The sequence below is a fragment of the Cygnus olor genome, chromosome 17 (genome assembly GCF_009769625.2).
Source record: "Cygnus olor isolate bCygOlo1 chromosome 17, bCygOlo1.pri.v2, whole genome shotgun sequence".
Taxonomy (NCBI): Eukaryota; Metazoa; Chordata; class Aves; order Anseriformes; family Anatidae; genus Cygnus; species Cygnus olor.
In genome coordinates, this window is record NC_049185.1 from 12791605 (window position 1) to 12809653 (window position 18049).

The 18049-nt window shown below is 54.1% G+C and overlaps 1 protein-coding gene across 3 annotated transcripts; it reads left to right on the plus strand.

Moving 5' to 3' along the window:
* The first annotated feature begins 16 nt into the window (after window positions 1-16).
* On the plus strand, window positions 17-17422 carry CFAP251 (cilia and flagella associated protein 251). Of its 3 annotated transcripts, XM_040577442.1 has the most exons (22): window positions 17-81; window positions 778-886; window positions 1523-1900; window positions 2084-2224; window positions 2506-2615; window positions 2822-2930; window positions 3273-3353; window positions 3489-3566; window positions 3915-3959; window positions 4221-4438; window positions 5196-5381; window positions 6808-7055; window positions 7140-7288; window positions 7533-7706; window positions 7980-8164; window positions 8684-8798; window positions 9199-9362; window positions 11412-11502; window positions 11713-11856; window positions 14682-14910; window positions 16138-16239; window positions 17159-17422. In XM_040577442.1, exons 2-22 carry the CDS (start codon window positions 806-808, stop codon window positions 17278-17280), a joined length of 3150 nt encoding a protein of 1049 aa, XP_040433376.1. In that variant the 5' UTR covers window positions 17-81; window positions 778-805; the 3' UTR covers window positions 17281-17422. The 3 variants fall into 3 exon arrangements, with proteins under 3 accessions (XP_040433376.1, XP_040433378.1, XP_040433377.1); XM_040577443.1 differs by lacking the exons at window positions 17-81; window positions 2084-2224 and having other exon boundaries at window positions 103-886; XM_040577444.1 differs by lacking the exons at window positions 17-81; window positions 11412-11502; window positions 16138-16239; window positions 17159-17422 and having other exon boundaries at window positions 100-886; window positions 14682-14814.
* Window positions 17423-18049: the final 627 nt, after the last annotated feature.

An 18049-nucleotide genomic window follows, 5' to 3' on the forward strand; every position in this document is an offset into this window, starting at 1 on the left:
GGCTGTCTCTGGCTGCAGCCGTTGCAGCCGTTGCCCGGGGAACAGCAGTCGGCTGCAAACAGACGCGGCAGCGGGGTGACGGTGAGCGGGGTCCTGGCTGGTGGGGGTCCCTCGGGGCCTGGGGAAGTCCTGTGGGGCCGTGGCTGTGCTGGAGCAGCGGTCCTGCCCGTGGGGTGCTGGGGGAAGGGGTTGTCCCGGGGCCCCCAAAGCTCTCCGTGTGCTCGGGGCTTTGGTGCTGGCTCAAACCCAGAGGTGAGGCTGGAGCTGAGCCAGCTGCTGAGCACAAGAAGCAGAGATACGTGCTGGGACGGTGGCAAAATCTCATTTGAGAGCAAACCTCTGTGCCCGGCGGAGCAGGCAGGCAGAGAGGGAGCCCGATCCGGGCTGGGGCTGTGCCAGGCTGGCTCATGCTTGGCGGGAGCGTTACGGGGGCTGAAGGGGGCTCTGGGACCTATTTCCAAGCTTCGCATGTTCCCTGTCCCCTCTGTGCCCAACTCCAGCTTGCTGTGCGGCCGCACCTGGGACGCTGCGTAGTTCAGAGCAGCGCTAAAATACTGTAGAGCATCTCTCACTCGTCCCGGCCACACCAGCGCCTCCCTGGCTTGACACCGGGTCCTTGCAGCGGGCTGGACTTGGGCTGAAGGGTTTTTTTCTGTGGCTGGTGCCCACCTAGAGTCGAGCTGTAGACAAAGAGGCTGCCTGCCTGGCTTAGTGCCCGTGTCCAGCCTGCCTGCTGGGGGTTTCCAGCTGGGGCTTCAGACTGGAAAATCTTTGAAGGCTTCTCGGGAGGAGGCCGAAGCTGAGGATGGACTTGAGTGATGCTACCTCCAAGGGGATGTCTCAGGACGGACGGACACGTCAGGAGGCAGCCGTGTTGCCCCAGCAGGTGAGGGCAACACTGCAGCAAGGCAGTGCCTGGCACAGGGTCTAAGGCCAGGACCTGGTGAAAGCAGAGACCCCAACCCCAGCACCAGGGGGGTTTCTCCTGGACACAGTTTGTCACCAACATCCCCTGGGGAGGCAGAGCAGGCTGCGCTGCAGTGTTTCCAGCACTCAAGGGAGCACCCATGGGGCTGCATCCCACTCGATGCAATCCTGCCCATGGGACCCAAAACACCCCTACCAGCAGCTGATGATGATTTGAAGCAGCAAATTCAAGAGCTGAGGTGAGCAGCAGTTTCCATTCAGCTCCCCCTTTTCCCACTTTTGTTATTAAACAAGCTCTGCGGGGCTGGAGCCTGCTCCCATAGCCTCTGCCCAGCCATCAATATTTGCTGAGCACCTGAGCTGCCGGCGAGTTACGTGACCCCAGCCTCGTCCCTGGGCTGAACGAAACCTTATCTCACCCAACGGGGCTGCAGCATCCAACTGGGCTTGTGCCTTGCGTGGGAGACACAGGAAAAGCTGGGGGCCCTGGGGAAAAAGCAAAAGCTGATTTGGAGCCCTGAAAGAAGATGAAGTGGCATGGAAGAAGCCTCCCAAGGGCTCCTGCCCTGGACCCAAACCTCTCTCCCTTTCCAAGGGCCCTGTGGCTACTGCCCAGGAGGAGGAAGGAGCACCGGGGGATGCACCGTCAGGTCCCCCACAGTCTCCTCTGGGGACAGGGGTCCCAAGAACCCTGTTCAGCACCTGGGATGGGTGGCAGGACACAACTGCATCGAAGACTGCCCCAGGAGACACCGCCACCGGGACACCATGCTTAAAAGGACCCCCCAAACCCACCCCAGCACTGCCTGACCCCATGGGGGCCATCTCCAGCCCTCATGGGGGTCATGGAGAGCAGGAGCAGCAGCAGAGGAGCTGGGAGGGCAACCAGCATGATGGCTCTGCCAGCCTGCTGTGGGTGGCCCAGCCGGGTCTGCTCTTCCAGGGGGACAAGCAGAGCAGCTGTCACCCCCTCGTGAGTACCAGCGGGCAGGAGAGCATCCGTGGTGCCACCTTGTGCTACCTGCCACTCTGGTGGCCTGCCCAGCTCTCCCGCCTACCTCCGTCCCGTTCCTCCCAGGAGCTTTTTGGGGGATTTTTTTTTTTTTTTCCTTGTTTTGTTCCCACTGCTAAGAGCCAGGAGCTGCTCTTCCCACAGAGCCTGTCCTGGGCGTTGGGCTACAACAGCAGCCTGGCCGTGCACAGCCTGGCAGGTGGGGAGGACCGTGTGCTGCTGTACGTCTGCTCCCACACGGCCGTGATCCACGACGTCCCCGGGGGCCGGCAGTACCACCTGCAGGTCTGGCACGTGGCTCCCTCCTCTCCCTTTATCCCGAGCACCTACCCCTTGTCCCTCGTCCTGGTGCCCACTGCCTGCACGTGGCCAGAGTAGCTGCCTGGGTGCTGTGGGCACGCTGGCTGCTTCGGGGACACCTGTAACCCCAGTGGGGACAGAGGGAGGAGAGCAGAGGACCCCTGGGAGAGAGGACAAGGAGATCCCCGCAGCCAAGCAGCTGATGAATGCTTGAAACAAGCGGCCGGCCTGGAGCCCCCCCGGTGCCTCTCTCTTTCCCCAACCAGGGCCACGCGAACGCCATTTCTTGCCTGTGCGTGAGCGAGGACCGGCGCTGGGTCGCCACCGCTGACCGAGGCCCAGACCCTCTGGTCATCATGTGGGACACCTTCTCGGGGTGAGCTGCTGGGAGCCTCCTCCGTGAAAACCCCACATGTCCTTGGGTCATTGGGGGGAGCGTGGGGGCGAGCCCTTTGCTTGGGAAGAAGGCCTGGGGAGGATGCTCAGCACCGGCGCCGGCTGCTTCAAATCCCACACCAGCACCCTGCCTGCAGACACCCTTCCCTCCCCAAATTTAGGCGAGCAGAGGGCTTTTCTCCACAGGATACCCGTGCGCACCATCTTTGACAGCCACCCCGGTGGTGGGGTTGCCGCTATTGCCATCTCCCGGGACGCGAGGTATCTGGTGACCATTAGTTCTGGCAGGGTGCAGGTGAGGAAAATATTGCCTTCTTTGTGCTTTGTTTGATGGGTGCCTGGGAGGCTCTTCCCGTGGGTGGTGGGCAGGAGAGAGGGTCTGCGTGGGTTTTGCTGGATTTCATTAAACTGCATGCTGCGGAGCTGAGAAAGCAGGTCTGAACTTGGGATAAAAGCTCCTGATGTGCTTTCATTGAAGCAATTCCTAGCAGTGCTTCCTGAAATTAAGCTGTCAGGCCATGCTGTGTTTATCCTGCTCCAGTCTTTTATACCCCCCCATCCTCTGCAGCCAGAGGTTGGGGCCTTCCTGGAGCTCTCAGGAAGCCACAAACGTCTCCTGGTTTCCCCCTTGTGACAGAAAGTTTGCCTGTGGAGGTGGACGTCTCACACTGAGAGCCCTGTGTGCAGCGCAGAGCTGAGGCCTGAATTTGGGCTCCAGGTGAGTGCTGCAGGAACCTGGGCCATTGCGCTCCATTTGGTGTGCCTGTATAAATGCAGAAGTTTTGCATGAAAGAATAAAGCAGGGAACATCGCTCAGCTTGGCATTAATGTGACTCTCACCTTTTAATTTCAGGATTTTGTCATTTTTAACCCCCAAAATCCCTATGAGTTTGTCAGCAACAGCAAAACCCAGGTGATATTTTATCTGTGGGTGAGTAGGACTGTGGGGAGTTCTTCTAGCACGCAACGTGCTCCCAGGGGGCCTGAAGGTGGCATGGGGCCAGGTGCCTGCCTGTATCTTGCACCAGGCCGGTCCCAGCCTCTCCCACCCGTGTTTCCCGTGTGTGTTTGTGAGCTTCGTGATGGTCGTCAGCTTTCGGGAGAGGAGCAGGCGGAGGGAGAGATGGTTTTGCATGCTCCAAGGGATCTTGGAACCTTCCTGGCCCTGGAGCCCACCTCTTGTCCCCAGCTGAGGGTGGGGAAGGGACACGCAGGTGGTGCAGGGTGACATTATGGGCTGGCTGTCCTCACAGGGACTCACATTCTGCTCTCCCCACAGGGTGATGCCAGCCTGCAGTACAGCACTCCGCCTTTGACCAAGCAGGTGAGTGTGTGGGGAAGGCCGCATGGCCCCTGTTCGCCTTCCTGCTGGTGGCACCTCCATCCCGTCCCCCTCTGCTAAACAAGTGGCCACATCCCCAGCCTGTCCCCCTCAGTCTCCTGGTGGGGACAAGCAGGGACAAGCATCGTCTCCTGGGGCTCACTCCTGCAAGGAGAGCTGTCTGCAGTAGTCCCAGCTCGGGGCAGGCAGGGACCAAATTAGAGAGCCCAGGACTAACTTGTGGCCCTGCCACTCTCTCTGCAGACCTTCAAAAGCGTGGTGGGGCACTTCAGCCAGTCGGCTTTCCACTTTAACAATGCGCAGGCTCTGACGGGCACCTCAGCCGGGAAGCTGGTGGTGTGGGACATGGCCTGTGCCCGCTCCCTCTCCGAGGAGGCGCAGGTCCAGCCACACAGCACAAAGGCCACCAAGCTGGTGCCAATGCAGAGGAGCAGCATTACGGTGCTGACGGTGCTGGAGAGGTAAGGAGCCGGTGCTGTCCGTAGCCATGGGTCTATAGCCATGGGTCTATAACCAGCTCGGGCACCTCAGCCCAGAAATGGCAGAGAGAACGGTGGTGAACTCCTGGCAAGTGCTGCAGTTTTACACTTGGCCATGTGCAAGGACCAGGCAAATCCAAGCAGGAAAGTGCTGCTGATTTATGAGATGCTGCTCCTGGTTTTATTTATTTATCTATTTTCCCCCCAACAAATTATATTTTTTATATATTATATTTTTTCTTAAAAAAAAAAATGTTGAAACCTCCTGGCAATGTGATCCCAGCTCTCCCAGCACCTCACAGGTTGGCCGTGGTCACAGAGGACCCAGCCACATCTTTCTCAGCCTCCTGGCCTCTGCCGGCAGAGGGAGCAGGCAGCCTCCGAGCAGCCCTGGGGACAGCGCTGGGGACACTGCAGGGTCACAGCAGAGCCCGGCGGCTGCTGCCCTCGTCTGTAAGGGGCTTTTCTCACGCACTTATGCGGAGAAAAGGCAGAAGGGAAGAGATTTGTTTCTACCCAGTAAATACTTGGCTGTTCTCCATCAGCATGCTGCTCAGACGCTTTCCAGGGTGTTCCATGGGCCTCATCACGACAGCTCAGGGACAGGCGCTGCGTGTCCCCACGGCCACTCCGTGTCCCTGCCCCGTGGGTTGCACTGGTGGAGCAGAGGGCAGGACAGACCTGCTCACGGTGCCTCTCAGCACACGAGCCCTAACGCAGAGCTTTCCCTTCCCTCCAGCTGCATAGTGACAGGGGACGTGAAAGGCCGGGTGAAATTCTACAACGGGCAGCTGCAGCTCCTGGCCTGCTACAGCCACAGCAGCGTGGGGCCCATTTGCTCCATCTCCTTCTCCAAATCCCCTCCTGAGCCTCCTGATGCCGCCTCAGCCTGCTCCAGCGCCGGCAGCCAGCCCTTCACCACCGGGTGAGCCTCCCCCCATAAACCCAGCTTTCTGCATCTGCCCTGCGAGCACTTCCCAGTGCCCTCCATAAACTGGTGGCCCCAGCACGTCTCAGATCACGAGCCGGGCGCGATGCCTCGGTGCAGGCTGGAGAAGTGTTGGTTAATGCCAGCACGGGGACAACCAGCTGGGCACGGAGCTGTGCAGCTCCTCTGTCACGTAGCTGGCACGCCAGGCAGGGCTAATGCCAAGCCCACAGCTCCCGCTGAGCCCCTTAATCCTCCCACCTTAAATCCCTCCCCAGTGGCTATTTCCAGTCAGATTTTACCACCGCTGGGTGAGATAATCTGGGTGGTGCAGCGCTGGGCTGCACGGCGCGGCTCAGGGCCTTGGGGCAGCCCCAGCGGGGACGTGGCGGTGCCCAAGGGGCTGTAGGAAGCCCGTGGGACAGATGATGCTGTTCTGGGGCTGCAAACCATATGGCCACTGCTCCTGCTGAGACTCTTGTAGCAGCATACGTCCATCGCCGCACATGTTTTCCTAAGAGCCACGTGGAACAGGTTCCTCTCTGAACCGGAACAGTGCCCTGGGAAGCGTCGTGTTTTCCCAAGTTGTTCCACGTCGCCTTGCACCTCTTTCTGGCAGCTCCTGCCACTCGTGGCTGCTCCAGGGAGCACCAAAGGCAGAAACCAAAGGCGAAGCTGAAGGACTGCTGTTGCCTGGCTGCCTCTGCAGGAGGCCCAGCACCCTGCGGAGGCCAGGTCAGAGGAGCAGAAACCAGCGGTGGCCACGGGCTGGCTAGCAATGGCGGCTGCAGTCACGCACGTCCAGCAGGGCTGGGCTCCTCTGCCTCAGCCCCACACAGTCCTCTCCTGACCCTTCTGCAGGGCCCAGGCTCTCGGTCCTCAGCTGTGTTTGCCTGATTATTCAGTCGCCTGCTTTACCCGTCACCATTTAGGCGGCGGGACTGTCCTCGCTGCGCTGCAGCTGGCGCGGCCGAGCCGACGAACAGGCGGCTGCTCTGTCTGCGCGGTGGGTCTCGAGCCGTCCTCTGCCCCGTCTGCGGCAGCACGGCCAACTTGCAGCCACTGGCAATGGTGGTGTGGGGACAAGTGAAAGGACTATTCAGAGAAGCCTCAATTGCTCGTTTGTCCATCTCACACACCAGTGACTTGCAAACGGCAAAAGTTACCCAGATGGCGTTCGTCTTCTGACTTGACTACCCAAGTAGAAAAGGGAACTGGCTCCAGTGTTGTCCTGTGGAGACTCCCCAGGGCGCAGACACAGGGTGCCACCTGCCTTCCAGGTCAACAAGCGTCTGCGTACTGTGTATCGCAAAACATAAGTGATCGTCCTGCTAAGTTGACAAAAAGAGACTGTGTAATATCGCTCGGAGGGACACGAGCCAGCTAGTCTGATTCATCAAATTTTGTTTCTCTCACTAAACAGGAACTTTATCCTTTCAACCTCTGATGCAACAGTGCTCCATGTTGCAACAGACGGGACAAACTTTGAAAAAGTAATGGAAGAGGCCAAGAAGGCAACAACTGCCATCGCCTGTCACCCCCGGCAGGCACTGCTTGCTGTGGGCAGTCACTGCGGGCTGCTCAAAGTGTGGGACTACCAGCAGCCCAAGCACCTTGTTAGCAGGATATTCACTGAGGCCAGCATCCAGTGCTTGTCCTATGACCCTGAAGGTATCCCGCTCTAGTGATCTACGCATGTGCCAAGCTTCCCAGAGGAGGGAGCGTGTTGGGATTGTTTTCTGGTGGCCTTTGCAGGTTGCTTTCTGGCCACCGGCTTCACTGATGGAAGCGTGTACATCCTCGACGCCATTTCCCTTCAGTCCTGCTGTGAAGCCTTCAGGTTCTCGCGGGGCGCCGTGACTCACATCAGCTTCTCCCACGACTCTGAGTACCTCGCAACCGCTGTAAGCCTGCTCAGTCCTCTCCAAAGCACGGCTCCTGGGAGCTGGGATTGCCACAAGCAGCTGCCCGATTTGGAGCTGTCTGCTCCAGTGCTTCCTCAGGGCAGCCACCCTCACCCTCTGGGGGGGCTGCAGAGCTGGCAGGGCTGGCATAAGCCCCAAGGGGAAACATGCAGCTGCCTGCTGCCAGCCAGGGGATGTGCCCGGGGGGGACTGTGGCACGTTGACCTTCATGCTCTCTTTCCAGGATGAGAAATATGCGGTGACTGTTTACAAAAGAGTCCTGCAAAATGGGCAGAGATGCTGGGAACACCTGGCAGGGCTCCACTCCCACTACAAACCCATCCGGAGCATCCTGTTTGGGGTCCAGCTGGACAGCAACGAGCCCCGGCTCCTGAGCCTCGGGGAGGACCGGCAGCTGGTACGTGGATGGGAGAGCCTGAAGGGCAGTGGGGCGTTGTGGTCGAAGTCCTGGCTGGACAAGAGAGGGAGAGAGCCTGTGGTTCTGCAGCTCCGTGTCTCTCCCCACCGGCTGTTTGTCAGCCTGACCTCGAGGCAGATCTGCCCGGGGTTTGGAGATGAGCCTCTGCTCTGCGGGCTGCTCTCCCCGGCTGCTGCAACAGCCACTAGATCCGGTTAATCCACCAGGTCCAGGATGCTGGCAGATCACCGTGCTTCCTTGTCTTCCCTCCAGGTGGAATACGACCTGAGCAGCAGCAGCAAGGACCGGCTGGTGATCTCGCACAGGGACCGGGTAGAGCAGGTTGCCGTGCCCCTGTGCTTGGCCTGGTACCCCCAGTTCGGCACCGAGTCCTTTATCCTTACGGCCAACAGCTGTTACAAAATGAAGCTCTACAACACAACGACGAAAATGTGCAGGTAGGGGGGAGATTCAGTCCCAAGCCCCCTCACCTTCTGCCCGGGAGCACCAACCTGAGTCTCTGTTCTCTTCTGCCCTGCTCCCACCCGTGAGCATGTGTTTGTCCATCCGTGATGCAGATGGTGGGGTGGCTGCAGGGCCCCAGGGCTGCTCCACTCTTGTGTCTTCTCTGTTCCTCACAAACGTGGCAGTCTAGGAAGGCTGTGGCTGCAGGTGGGTCTCGGTCTGCCCAGCACGTTGGACTTGAGATGCATCGGCTGGGCATCAGCTGAGGAGATAAGAGCCCACAGGATCAGCAAAGCCCAGGGGCTGATCCCTGAGCACTAAATTCCTCTCTTAGCCCCGGTGTGGTCCCTTCTGGACAGGGATCCTGTGCTATCCTGTGCTCTCAGCGGGTATCACAGAGCCTTTGCACCCACACCTCCCCTTATCCACCCATCCTCGTGCACCACAGCTGTTCAGAGGGGGAAAATATTTTTGTGAGCCCTAGAATGGGTGGCAATGTTGTTTGCCTTTAGAAAGACCCTTCTGGGACCAACCTATGGCTCCCCGCTGGAGAAGATACAAATCCTCCCAACAAGGAGCACTACGGAGCCCCAGAAATGCTATCTGGCCTACATTACACAGGACAAGGTACGGAGCCCCACCTTTCTACTCTTACAGGGAATATTTTTATATCTTACAGGGAGTATTTTTATTTTTTATAGTATTATTTATATTTATATCTATCCAGGGAGTTTGGGGTTTGGACCCGATGATCTCTCGAGGTCCCTTCCAACCCCTACAATTCTGTGATTCTGTGATTTTGGAGCACTCCTGGCTTGGCCAGGGGGATGAAGGGAACCTGCCCTCGCAGAGCCAGGAGAAGTGAACCACTGAAGAGTGGAGACACTTAAAAACTCCTTGTTTGGGGCAAGGGCTGGTGTAGAGGTGACAGCCACTGGGGGAATGTCACTGCAGAGCAAACCGTGTACCGGCTGCTCCGGTCTTCCCGTGGGAGCCCCAGCCCTCACCTCCTCCTCTCCCCTTATAGGTGGGCCTGCAGATTTTGCCTGTCGATGGCAACCCCCACAAGTCCTCAGCTTTCATTTGCCACCCAGACGGCGTCTCGGACCTGGCCTGCTCCTACGACGGGCGCTACGTCTTTACGGCGGGGGGGAACGACCGCACTGTTCTGAAATGGGAGGTGAACCTGAAGTGAGTACTGCAGGGAGGAGAAGGGAGTCTTGTTGTGGCTTTCCACAGCTGCTTGGCCAGCACAGCTGAAGCTAATGTTTCCCAGCATTTATACTGAGAATGGGGCTTTTGTCCTGGAAGGTCTCTGTTGGTGTCCGGTGCAGCTAAAGCCAGGTCTCCCAGCTATTCCTCTTCCCTCTCTTTGCATCAGCTCTCCAGCATGCGGAGATGGCTCACATGCTACACAGGGGGTGCAGTAAATGAGCGCCTATAAAATTCTCCAGCCTGGGAAATGGTATCCAAATGCCAAGAAATTGAGGGATTTCTGGTCTTGTGAGAGTCTGGCTGCTGGGATAGGGATTATCTGGTTAGGGGATCAGGAGGAGCTGCAGGAGGAGTGTACAGGGCCACAGCTGATACAAAAAAGTCTGCTCTCCAAATGGGATAGGCCGGCATTTGCAAGGAAATCCCTACTGCATTTGAAGGCTGGATTTAGGACAAGCCACCGTAATCCTATAAAGCTCTGCTTACACGAGCAAACGGACTGCAGTAAACGGGATGGCTGAAGGAGCCAAGGCTGCTTTGCTCCTGAGGCATCCTGGGCTCCGGCCCAGCGTGCCAGCCCCGAGCTCCTCTGCCAGGTTTCCTCTGCCCTTGCCAGGGTGTGTGGCCCCTTGTGGCCTGCCAGGCAGGTCCTGGCCCAAGGGACGTGTGCTCCCGGAGGTCCCATGTGGCAGGAGCTGGATACCATTGCTCGGCACGCCAAGGACCGAAGCTCACTGCAACATGGACACTGGCAGAGGGCTCGCTGCAAGCAGCCAGTGCATGCACGCACATTGGAAGGGAGCAACAGCTGGGAGAGCAGTGTGGCCTCCTATTTTTGGGGTGTGCTGCCCCTGTGAAACGCCCCTCATCTTCCTAGGAGGCATGTTTCATGGCTAAGCACGCAGTGGTCCTGTGTAAACGTCTCCTGCAGGTACTGCCCGCGCAGCGCAGAGCCAGGAGGGTGCTGAGCTCGCTCACCTCTGTGTGCCAGAACAATGAAACCTGGGTGGGAAAGCAATGGGCTTATTTATTTGCTTTTCCACTTTGTGTGGCTTAAGCAGTCGGGGGTCAGAATAAGCGACATTTTAAGGAAGGCAATAGAATATAAATGATCCTTCTTTATAATGGTTGGCCGGAGTCCAGGCAACATTGAATTTCTGTGTAATTTGTTTTTGGAGCGGAGCTCTTGATGAGCTAATTATCATTTTATTGCTGCTCCTGGCATCTTGTGCATCTCCACTGTGTTTAATACCCAAATAACTTAATTATGAAAAAAAAAGCACCAAGCTTGCAAAAACCGCGCGGAAGCAGCGCAATAGAGGTGTGCATCGAAGCTGCAGCCCTGCTGCGGGCGCGGGGTGTTGTGTGGCAACGCTATGCCGAGATGGTTCTGCCAGGCTCCGTTCCCTTCTTCATCTGCACAAACCGAGGTGATTCTTCTGGCTCCAGCTGCCTGGGAATGGAAATGGCGAGGTGCTGCGTCCGTTTAACTTGGGCTGCACCTGTGGCACCGCCGCTCGCGCTCGCAGCGTAAGGGATTGCGCTGAGCTGTCGGGGAAGGACGTGTTGGAGCGAGGGATGGGGAGCTGGCTTTGTGTGGTTTCTTGCACACACCGAGTCCCGGCGCTCCGCACGTTCAAAATGCTGATCTAGCTAATTCATCTCCCTCAATGTCTCTATAAGGAAGCAGGAAAGCTAAATGCCAGACACCCAGCTCGAGCCCATGGAAAAGCTGCTGGCTCCCAGCCCCATGCTCGTTCCCCCAAACAAGAGGGCCATTCAGGAATAATTAATTCCCACACTGTGCTATTGTATGCAAAACCTGGGTACGAAATATGCTGTAGAAGTGCAGGCTGATGATAAAATCGCACACGGTTCAAGGCAATGCTTCTCCTTCCTGCATTCTGAGGCCGAGGGATTTTATTTATTTATCGAAAGTGTCTCTGAGCAATGGCTAGAAAGGGAAATGAGAAATCTCCCCCCGCGTGAACGCTTCCTGCACCTTCTTTTCTCTGCCTGTGCCAGTGCCTTGGAGGCTGCTGCGTCCCTGGGTGGGGAGGACCTGGTCCCGTTCTACAGCCTGCTGGAGGGCGGCCGAGAAGGCGAATTCTTCAGGGTAATTGTGCTCACCGTGACTGCTGCGCAGCAACATCTGGTTGGAGTTTAAGATTCATTTATACAGGCCTGACATTTCTTTAGTTTTTTGTCCAGATCGCCTTTAACAGCGGTCTCATTGATACGCCTGTTAGTGAACCTTAAAAGAAGCCTTATCTCCCTCGCCTGTTGGTCACTGAACTCTACAGTGTCTCGTTTGAATCCCTCGCAGGAGCTGGAAGACTATTTCTACTATGTGCAGCTGCGCAGCCAAGGCATCGACACGCTGGAGACCAGACAGGTGTCAACGCATATTCCCTTGGAGGAAATTCCTTCTGTAATGAGAGCAATGGGATTTTATCCATCAGAGGAAGAGGTTTGTCAGTTGTTTTTATTATTATTTAAAAAAAAAAAAAAAAGGAGAGCAAGAATGATTGCATTCACTGAGCAGCCTGAGGGCCAGATTCAGACCTTTGCCATGCTGGATGGCTGCAGGGTGTATCTGCTGGTTTAAATGTATTTAGCTTGGTCTGCATCAGTATTGCAGTGATCAGAATCCAGCAGCGCATTTCTAAAACAGCAATGGCTTGTCACTGAAGAGCTGGACAGCTGCAGGGGTAGGCTGGACAGACCTGGAGCCTGAGAGTTAAGAAACTCTCACCCAAAGGTGCCCTCAGGGTCAGGCTGAGTGCCCAGAGCCCCAAACCCCACAGCCAACACCTCTGTAGAGAGCTGGGTTTCAGAGGATGAACTGAGAAAGCTGAGGAATGACATCGTGGACAAGCTGGCCATGGTCCTGGGCAACCTGCTTGTGGGGGGAGGTTGGACCAGATGACCTCCAGAGTCCCAACTTCAGCTGTCCTCTGCTCCCGTGCTTCTGTGAGTCTTCCTTTGGCTCCCAAGGCACAAGTCTCCAGCTTTCCATAGCCCGTAGGCTAAAGTACCATGTGTGCAGGCAATGTTGTGCTTTGGGCTCTCCGACTTCCAGGAGAGTCTGAACTTCTGTGCTTCTTGGTTATGGGTGAACCCAGTCTGGGAGGAGATAGCCAGAGCATGCTCCATGCACTACTGCTGCGGGTGGGAGTGCCCAGCTCCATGCTTTTGGGATGCTGACAGAGCCTCTTTTTCTTGTTCTGTCTCGGGCTGATGAAAGAACGGTTTTAGATGGAGCCAGCAGCTTTTATTCCCACGGAACGTAAAGCTCTTTCATAACTGATAAACTCTGCAGAAGCTCTCTCTGAGCTTGCCTTTGAGGTTGCAGCAGAGGAGCTTCCTATCAAACATTTCTTAAGAGCTTTTTAGCTTCAAATTTTACAGCAGGCAAAGACAAGTGATTTAATAAGGGTGCTGCTGCTTTTCCCTTTGTAGCTTTTTCTACGAGGCCAATTGCGTTGTATACAGACCTCATTTGTAACCTGGCAAAAGGGCAATTAAAACGCATCCAAAAAAATAATAATTACAGAATCTGATGCAAGGAGATTTAAATAACAACCTCCTAGCACCAGATACAGCCCTTCAGCGCAGGAGGGGTTCTCCCAAGGGAAGCAGCACGTCGCCGCACTCCCTTCGGCTTTCCGCGGGGGTGGCTGCCTGCATCTCCACCGACTGTGCCGGACCCCCCGGTGCTGCAGGTTGGTGCCATCCCATCTGCCCGGCCGTGTCCCTGCCAGGGAGCCCGCAGCAGGCTTGCTTTGGAGCCCTGGCACCCCCAGAATGTTCCTCCAAGCTGGAACTGCTTTGTCCTTGTGTCAGGCTGCGGTGTTATTCCCTGGTGCTTTGTTAGAGCTTCTCCTTGGCTCATAGCATTTTTGCCTCTTGGGGACAGAGAGAACGTATTCCTCTGAGAAATGTCTCCGGAAGAATAACCGTTAACCCCCCGCCCCCCCCCAAATCAAAATCACAGCAGCGTTTCAGGTGTGGAAAGAGGTGCTAAGCTGCTGGGAAAGCAGGCAACCTACAATCTGCTTCTCAAAGCAGGCAGGACAGTATTAAAATGCAGAAAGTCCACCTCTCTCCGGAGTATTTTAATAAAGGAAAAGCAGGAGGGAGAAAAAACAGCTTGGGCTGAGTAGTGAGGCTTTGGGGAATTGGTGTTTTTGTCTGTAGTTCAGTGGGGCTGATAAAAAACCTAATCCCAGATCAGCCAGAGCTGAGTCAAATTGACTGTTCTCGCCTGGCACGGCATTCACAACAGGGAAAACATAAGGCTAAGATTTCCCCCTTCCCTGGGCTTCATTCAGTGGAAAAACTTGTGACACGAGGACAAAGGCTGAACGCAGCGTCCTCCCCGGGGAGGTCTTGCATCAGCTTCCCTCCCCGGGGGGACGCACGCATGGTGCGTGCCGGCACGGGGAAAGCTCCCGGTGCTTCTTCGCTGCCTGTGTCTATGCGAGGGGCTGCGCTTCAGGGCACGAGGGCACAGAGGGCAGGGAGCAGGAGCTGCCCGTCGGACCCATCGGCATGCTGCCAGCTGGGCTGACAAACAGCACCGGGCCTCAGGAAAACCACGGGCACCCAGCATGGCCGGTGTGTGGCACAAGCAAGTTTCAGAATCGTCCCGTGCCGTGGCAGAGCTTGCTGGTGTCTGCTGGGGTGTGTAGGTCCCTCGTGCAGCCTGGTTGTGTCAGGAGTTGTGTGCACGTATTTTTGTAGCAGGCTGGTATATTTACTGCTCTGCGGGTTGCCTGCCCGCTGTCCCCAGAGTGCAGACACAGCTGCAGCAAGGGTACTGGGGACAGCTGCAAAGTCACGGGGAGCCCTCGCCATGCAGCCCCTGGGGATGGTTTCTTCCCCTTCTCGCAGCAGTAACATGCAGCTTCCTGGGCAACGTGCTTATCTGAGTGGGACAGACATGGCAGAGTGCTGCAGGATTTACACTGTTAGCATTAATGTAATTTGGAGCAGAAACAGCTCACTTATACTTGCGTAAATCTAGAGCAACTCCATTGGCACCACTGAGAGCTATCACAACAGCAAATAGAGGAAATCCAAAATGATCATGCATCTGCTACACCCGTCTTTAGCTGAAATTGTCTTAACAATGAGCCCGTGACTGTTAGCTGGGTCCATCCTCAGCTGCTGAGCACTACTGCACTGCTGGGATCTGCCGTGACACCTGCGGCACCATTTGGGGGATCAGAAGCCGTCCCGATGCTCTCCAAAAAGCACATGTCTAACTATCCGTCTTCCCTTCATCTGTAGATCGAAGAAATGATAAATGAAGTAAAATTCAGCGAGTATGTGGACACTGGAGAACAAGTGACAAAAATCAATTTAGGGGATTTTATCAAACTTTATATAAATCATCGGCCTGCGTTTGGCTTGTCAATGAAAACCATACAGCGAGCATTTCAGGTTCTTGGTTATGACAATGAGAATGGAGACAAAGTTATTGACAGAGGAGACTTACTGTTGCTGCTTCAGTGCAGAGGTGAGTTATTTTTCTAATATTAGTTTTATGCTTGCTAGTTCTGTCTTCAATTTCAGAACGTATTCACTGCAGCAAAAAATTAATCTGGAACTATAGCTTGGTAACCAGGGCAGGCGTGGGGAGCCACCTGCCTTTGGATTTTAAACTGAATAATCACGTCTGTTGCCTCAGCTGCACTTCTTTTGCTGCTCTGGAAATTTCTGATGGTCTGAAGGATGTTTTCTGTCAAACGATGAGTATGGATCTTGGCAAACCGTATCCTTCCTCCAGTATACCCTTATCTGAATTACCATTCCCCACACAGTCTCCAGAAAGATTGTAAAAAGCAGGAAAAGAGGGTGACAAGAGAGGAGGAATGAAATTGGTCGGAGTCTTGGACTGAAGCTAGGTATGAAATCTGAAAAGATGGGATGGTTTCGTTCATCTGAATCAGAGGGAACACTGTAAAGGCATGTATAAACGTACTTATGGCCAACGCTAGAGTGGTAAATTACATGCTGCTATTGTCTTGCTCCTGCTGTCAAAACAGGGAGCTTTTAGTGCAGCTGAGCACTAAAACAGGTAGAGGAAAATGCTGTTTTACTTAGCACAGCACCCAGTAAAACTCCTGGCCACAAAGATCTGTGGAAAATGAGGATTCAAGCAATGTGAGAAAGGTTAGTTATTTATATGGATGGTGTGAACATCCATAAATAGATAATTAGACAGGATAGAACAGTTTCATAACAAATCTATAACCTTATGCTTCAGGGTACAAGCCAACCACAAGCTGGGAACAAGCACTATGTTCGCTTAATCCCAGGATATTAGAATAAAACTTTCCTGTACCATCCTCTTCCTCCTCTGTGCAGAAATGACTACAGCCCCAGGCACAGAGCTACCTGGTCTGTGGTCTGTCCCGGGCCAGGAATTCAGTGGGAACAGCAGCTCAGGCTCCTGCAAGTGCAGCGTAGCCTAAAGAGCCATCTGCATCAGACTTTCTCCCTTTGATAGGTATTTTTGCCCCAAATGCATGCAAGATAGGGGAACCATTTTCCTTGGGATCAACATTTTCCTGTGTTGGGATCATGTGTTCTGATTGGTGATGTGGCCCGTGTCTCAGAGAAGCCAAGTCCCCTTCCAAACTACCCTTTTTTGTTTGTACATCATTCTCATTTGAGTTGTCTTCTGTTTTTTGTGCTAACGACACCGTAACCGAAGAGGCTGGTTTTACTTTATCGCATACAGGAGAGCATATGACGGAGGACGAGCTGGCACAGTGTCTGACCGCCCTGCTGGGCAGGCATTCAGAGGGAGGAAGATCTGACCTGGACACGTGCGATCCCTCAGGTATGGGATTAGCATTCTGCACTGCACAGAGGCAGGATTGCTTCGCTTCCCAAACAGAGTAATTTAAATTGCAAGCCCATTACCCTGTTAGGCCAAGAGCTGTCAAAAACACTGAGGTGGGATTGCAAGAATAGTCATAGAGCCGTAGATTGTCCTTCATCCATGCAACAGTTACATTGGTGTCTCTGAAAATAAATGAACAATGAAATGTAACTGAGACCTGACAGGATTGCATTGCTCTTTGTCTGCTGGCTTGGAACCAGAACTGGAAACACAGAGTGGAAGGTTTACACGCCAAAGTCCACAGGCAAAAAGGAATCCTGCACTATGCAAATTACAGTGTTGACTTCACCCAGGCTGCAATGCCCACTGTAACAGAACTCTTGATAATAACCATGTTTGTGTACAGTTAATGTCCCATCCTACACCGGTCTAGAGCAGTGAATCACAGCTCTGATTTCACCCACGTCGCTCTGCCCGTTGTCATTGGGACTGCTGATGAGCACCATGCTTTGTGCAGCTCACGTCCCAGTCCCCACCAGTCTAGAACAGCGCCTGGTGAGCTGCTGGCAGCAGCTGTGTGCCGTGCAGGAACCACCTGGCACCGCACACCGACTGCAGTCCCTGGGTGCCTGAGGATCCCAGAATCATGTCAAACCGATGGAGTGTAAAAATTGTCTGGTCCCTTGGCTCTTCTGCGGTCTGTATGTACTGCAAGGTGATTCAGCCTCACACATTTAGCAGTTTTTCCCCGATAAGAATGTATAAAGTGTTAAGCTAGTAAGCCAATCCTTTATGATTCCTCCATACATCGTTAAAAGCATTCCATCCGCTCACTGCAACTTACAAGTATTACTGTTCTGGAATGCCATTTTTACATTGCTATTGTGTGTTTTGTGTTGTTGTTACTGCTCTCCAGGTGCAGCAGCTTTGACTGGAGAAGAAATTCCAGAGGAAATCACAGCAGAGAGGTTCACTGCTGACATTCTTGGCTTACCTACTGCCGAGCCAGAGAAAAGAACAGTAAAAATCAATGAATAGTTGATCTGTGAAGACTCAGAATTGTAGCCGCCACAATTTTCTACTTGTTCCCACTTTCCAACATCCTCTCCTCAAGTATCTGTGAAATTTATATTCTATGTTTATTAAAAACTAAAGGTCACAAACTAAAGTCTGTAAAGAGCGACACCATGGTTGCTGCACTGTCTTTTTGCACAGATCACCCCTATCCTTGGCTAGAGCCTTCCTAGAACTTATTTCAGGGTGGGTTTATGCTAGATGTAGTCTATTTCCATTATGTTAAGAGGGTATTTATTTGTAAAATAAACAGACAGCAAAATAGCAATATAAAAGTATTGTATTGATTATATACGTTGATAAATGTCCTGTACAGAATGCTTGGACAGGCTAGACTGGGTTTGTAATTACACAAACAAAACCACCAGACTTTGGTGATGCAAGGAACGCTGTGATACACATTGAAACCAGGTTTCCCTTTTGGCCTTTGAAACTTTGGTTTCCTTTCTGAAAGTAGTAGCTCCGATTAGAAGTGCAATACCAATGGGACAGCATCTTATAGTGTTTGTATAAACAGCATAATGAGGCTGGTATAAGTTGCTGTAGAAAGATCAGTGAAGTGCTGTTGAACACGCTTCCTTCTTTACATCATCCTCAGCATCAATTTGAATAATAATGTAGGGCCTCGAGAAGCGTTCCTCTCACTGGCAATGTTTGTTAAACAAGAGATTGCTGTTACGCACTCTGCAAGTATCCGTGGCTGTGCAATTAGCACAAAGGTGTGCGCTGGGGG

Bases quoted from the DNA above. Each gene is read 5' to 3' on its own strand.
- CFAP251 (XM_040577442.1), top strand. From the start codon at position 806: ATGGACTTGAGTGATGCTACCTCCAAGGGGATGTCTCAGGACGGACGG. The intron at 2,931-3,272 runs GTGAGGAAAATA...CCCTTGTGACAG, and splicing joins TTAGTTCTGGCAGGGTGCAG to AAAGTTTGCCTGTGGAGGTG. The intron at 3,567-3,914 runs GTGAGTAGGACT...CTCTCCCCACAG, and splicing joins AGGTGATATTTTATCTGTGG to GGTGATGCCAGCCTGCAGTA.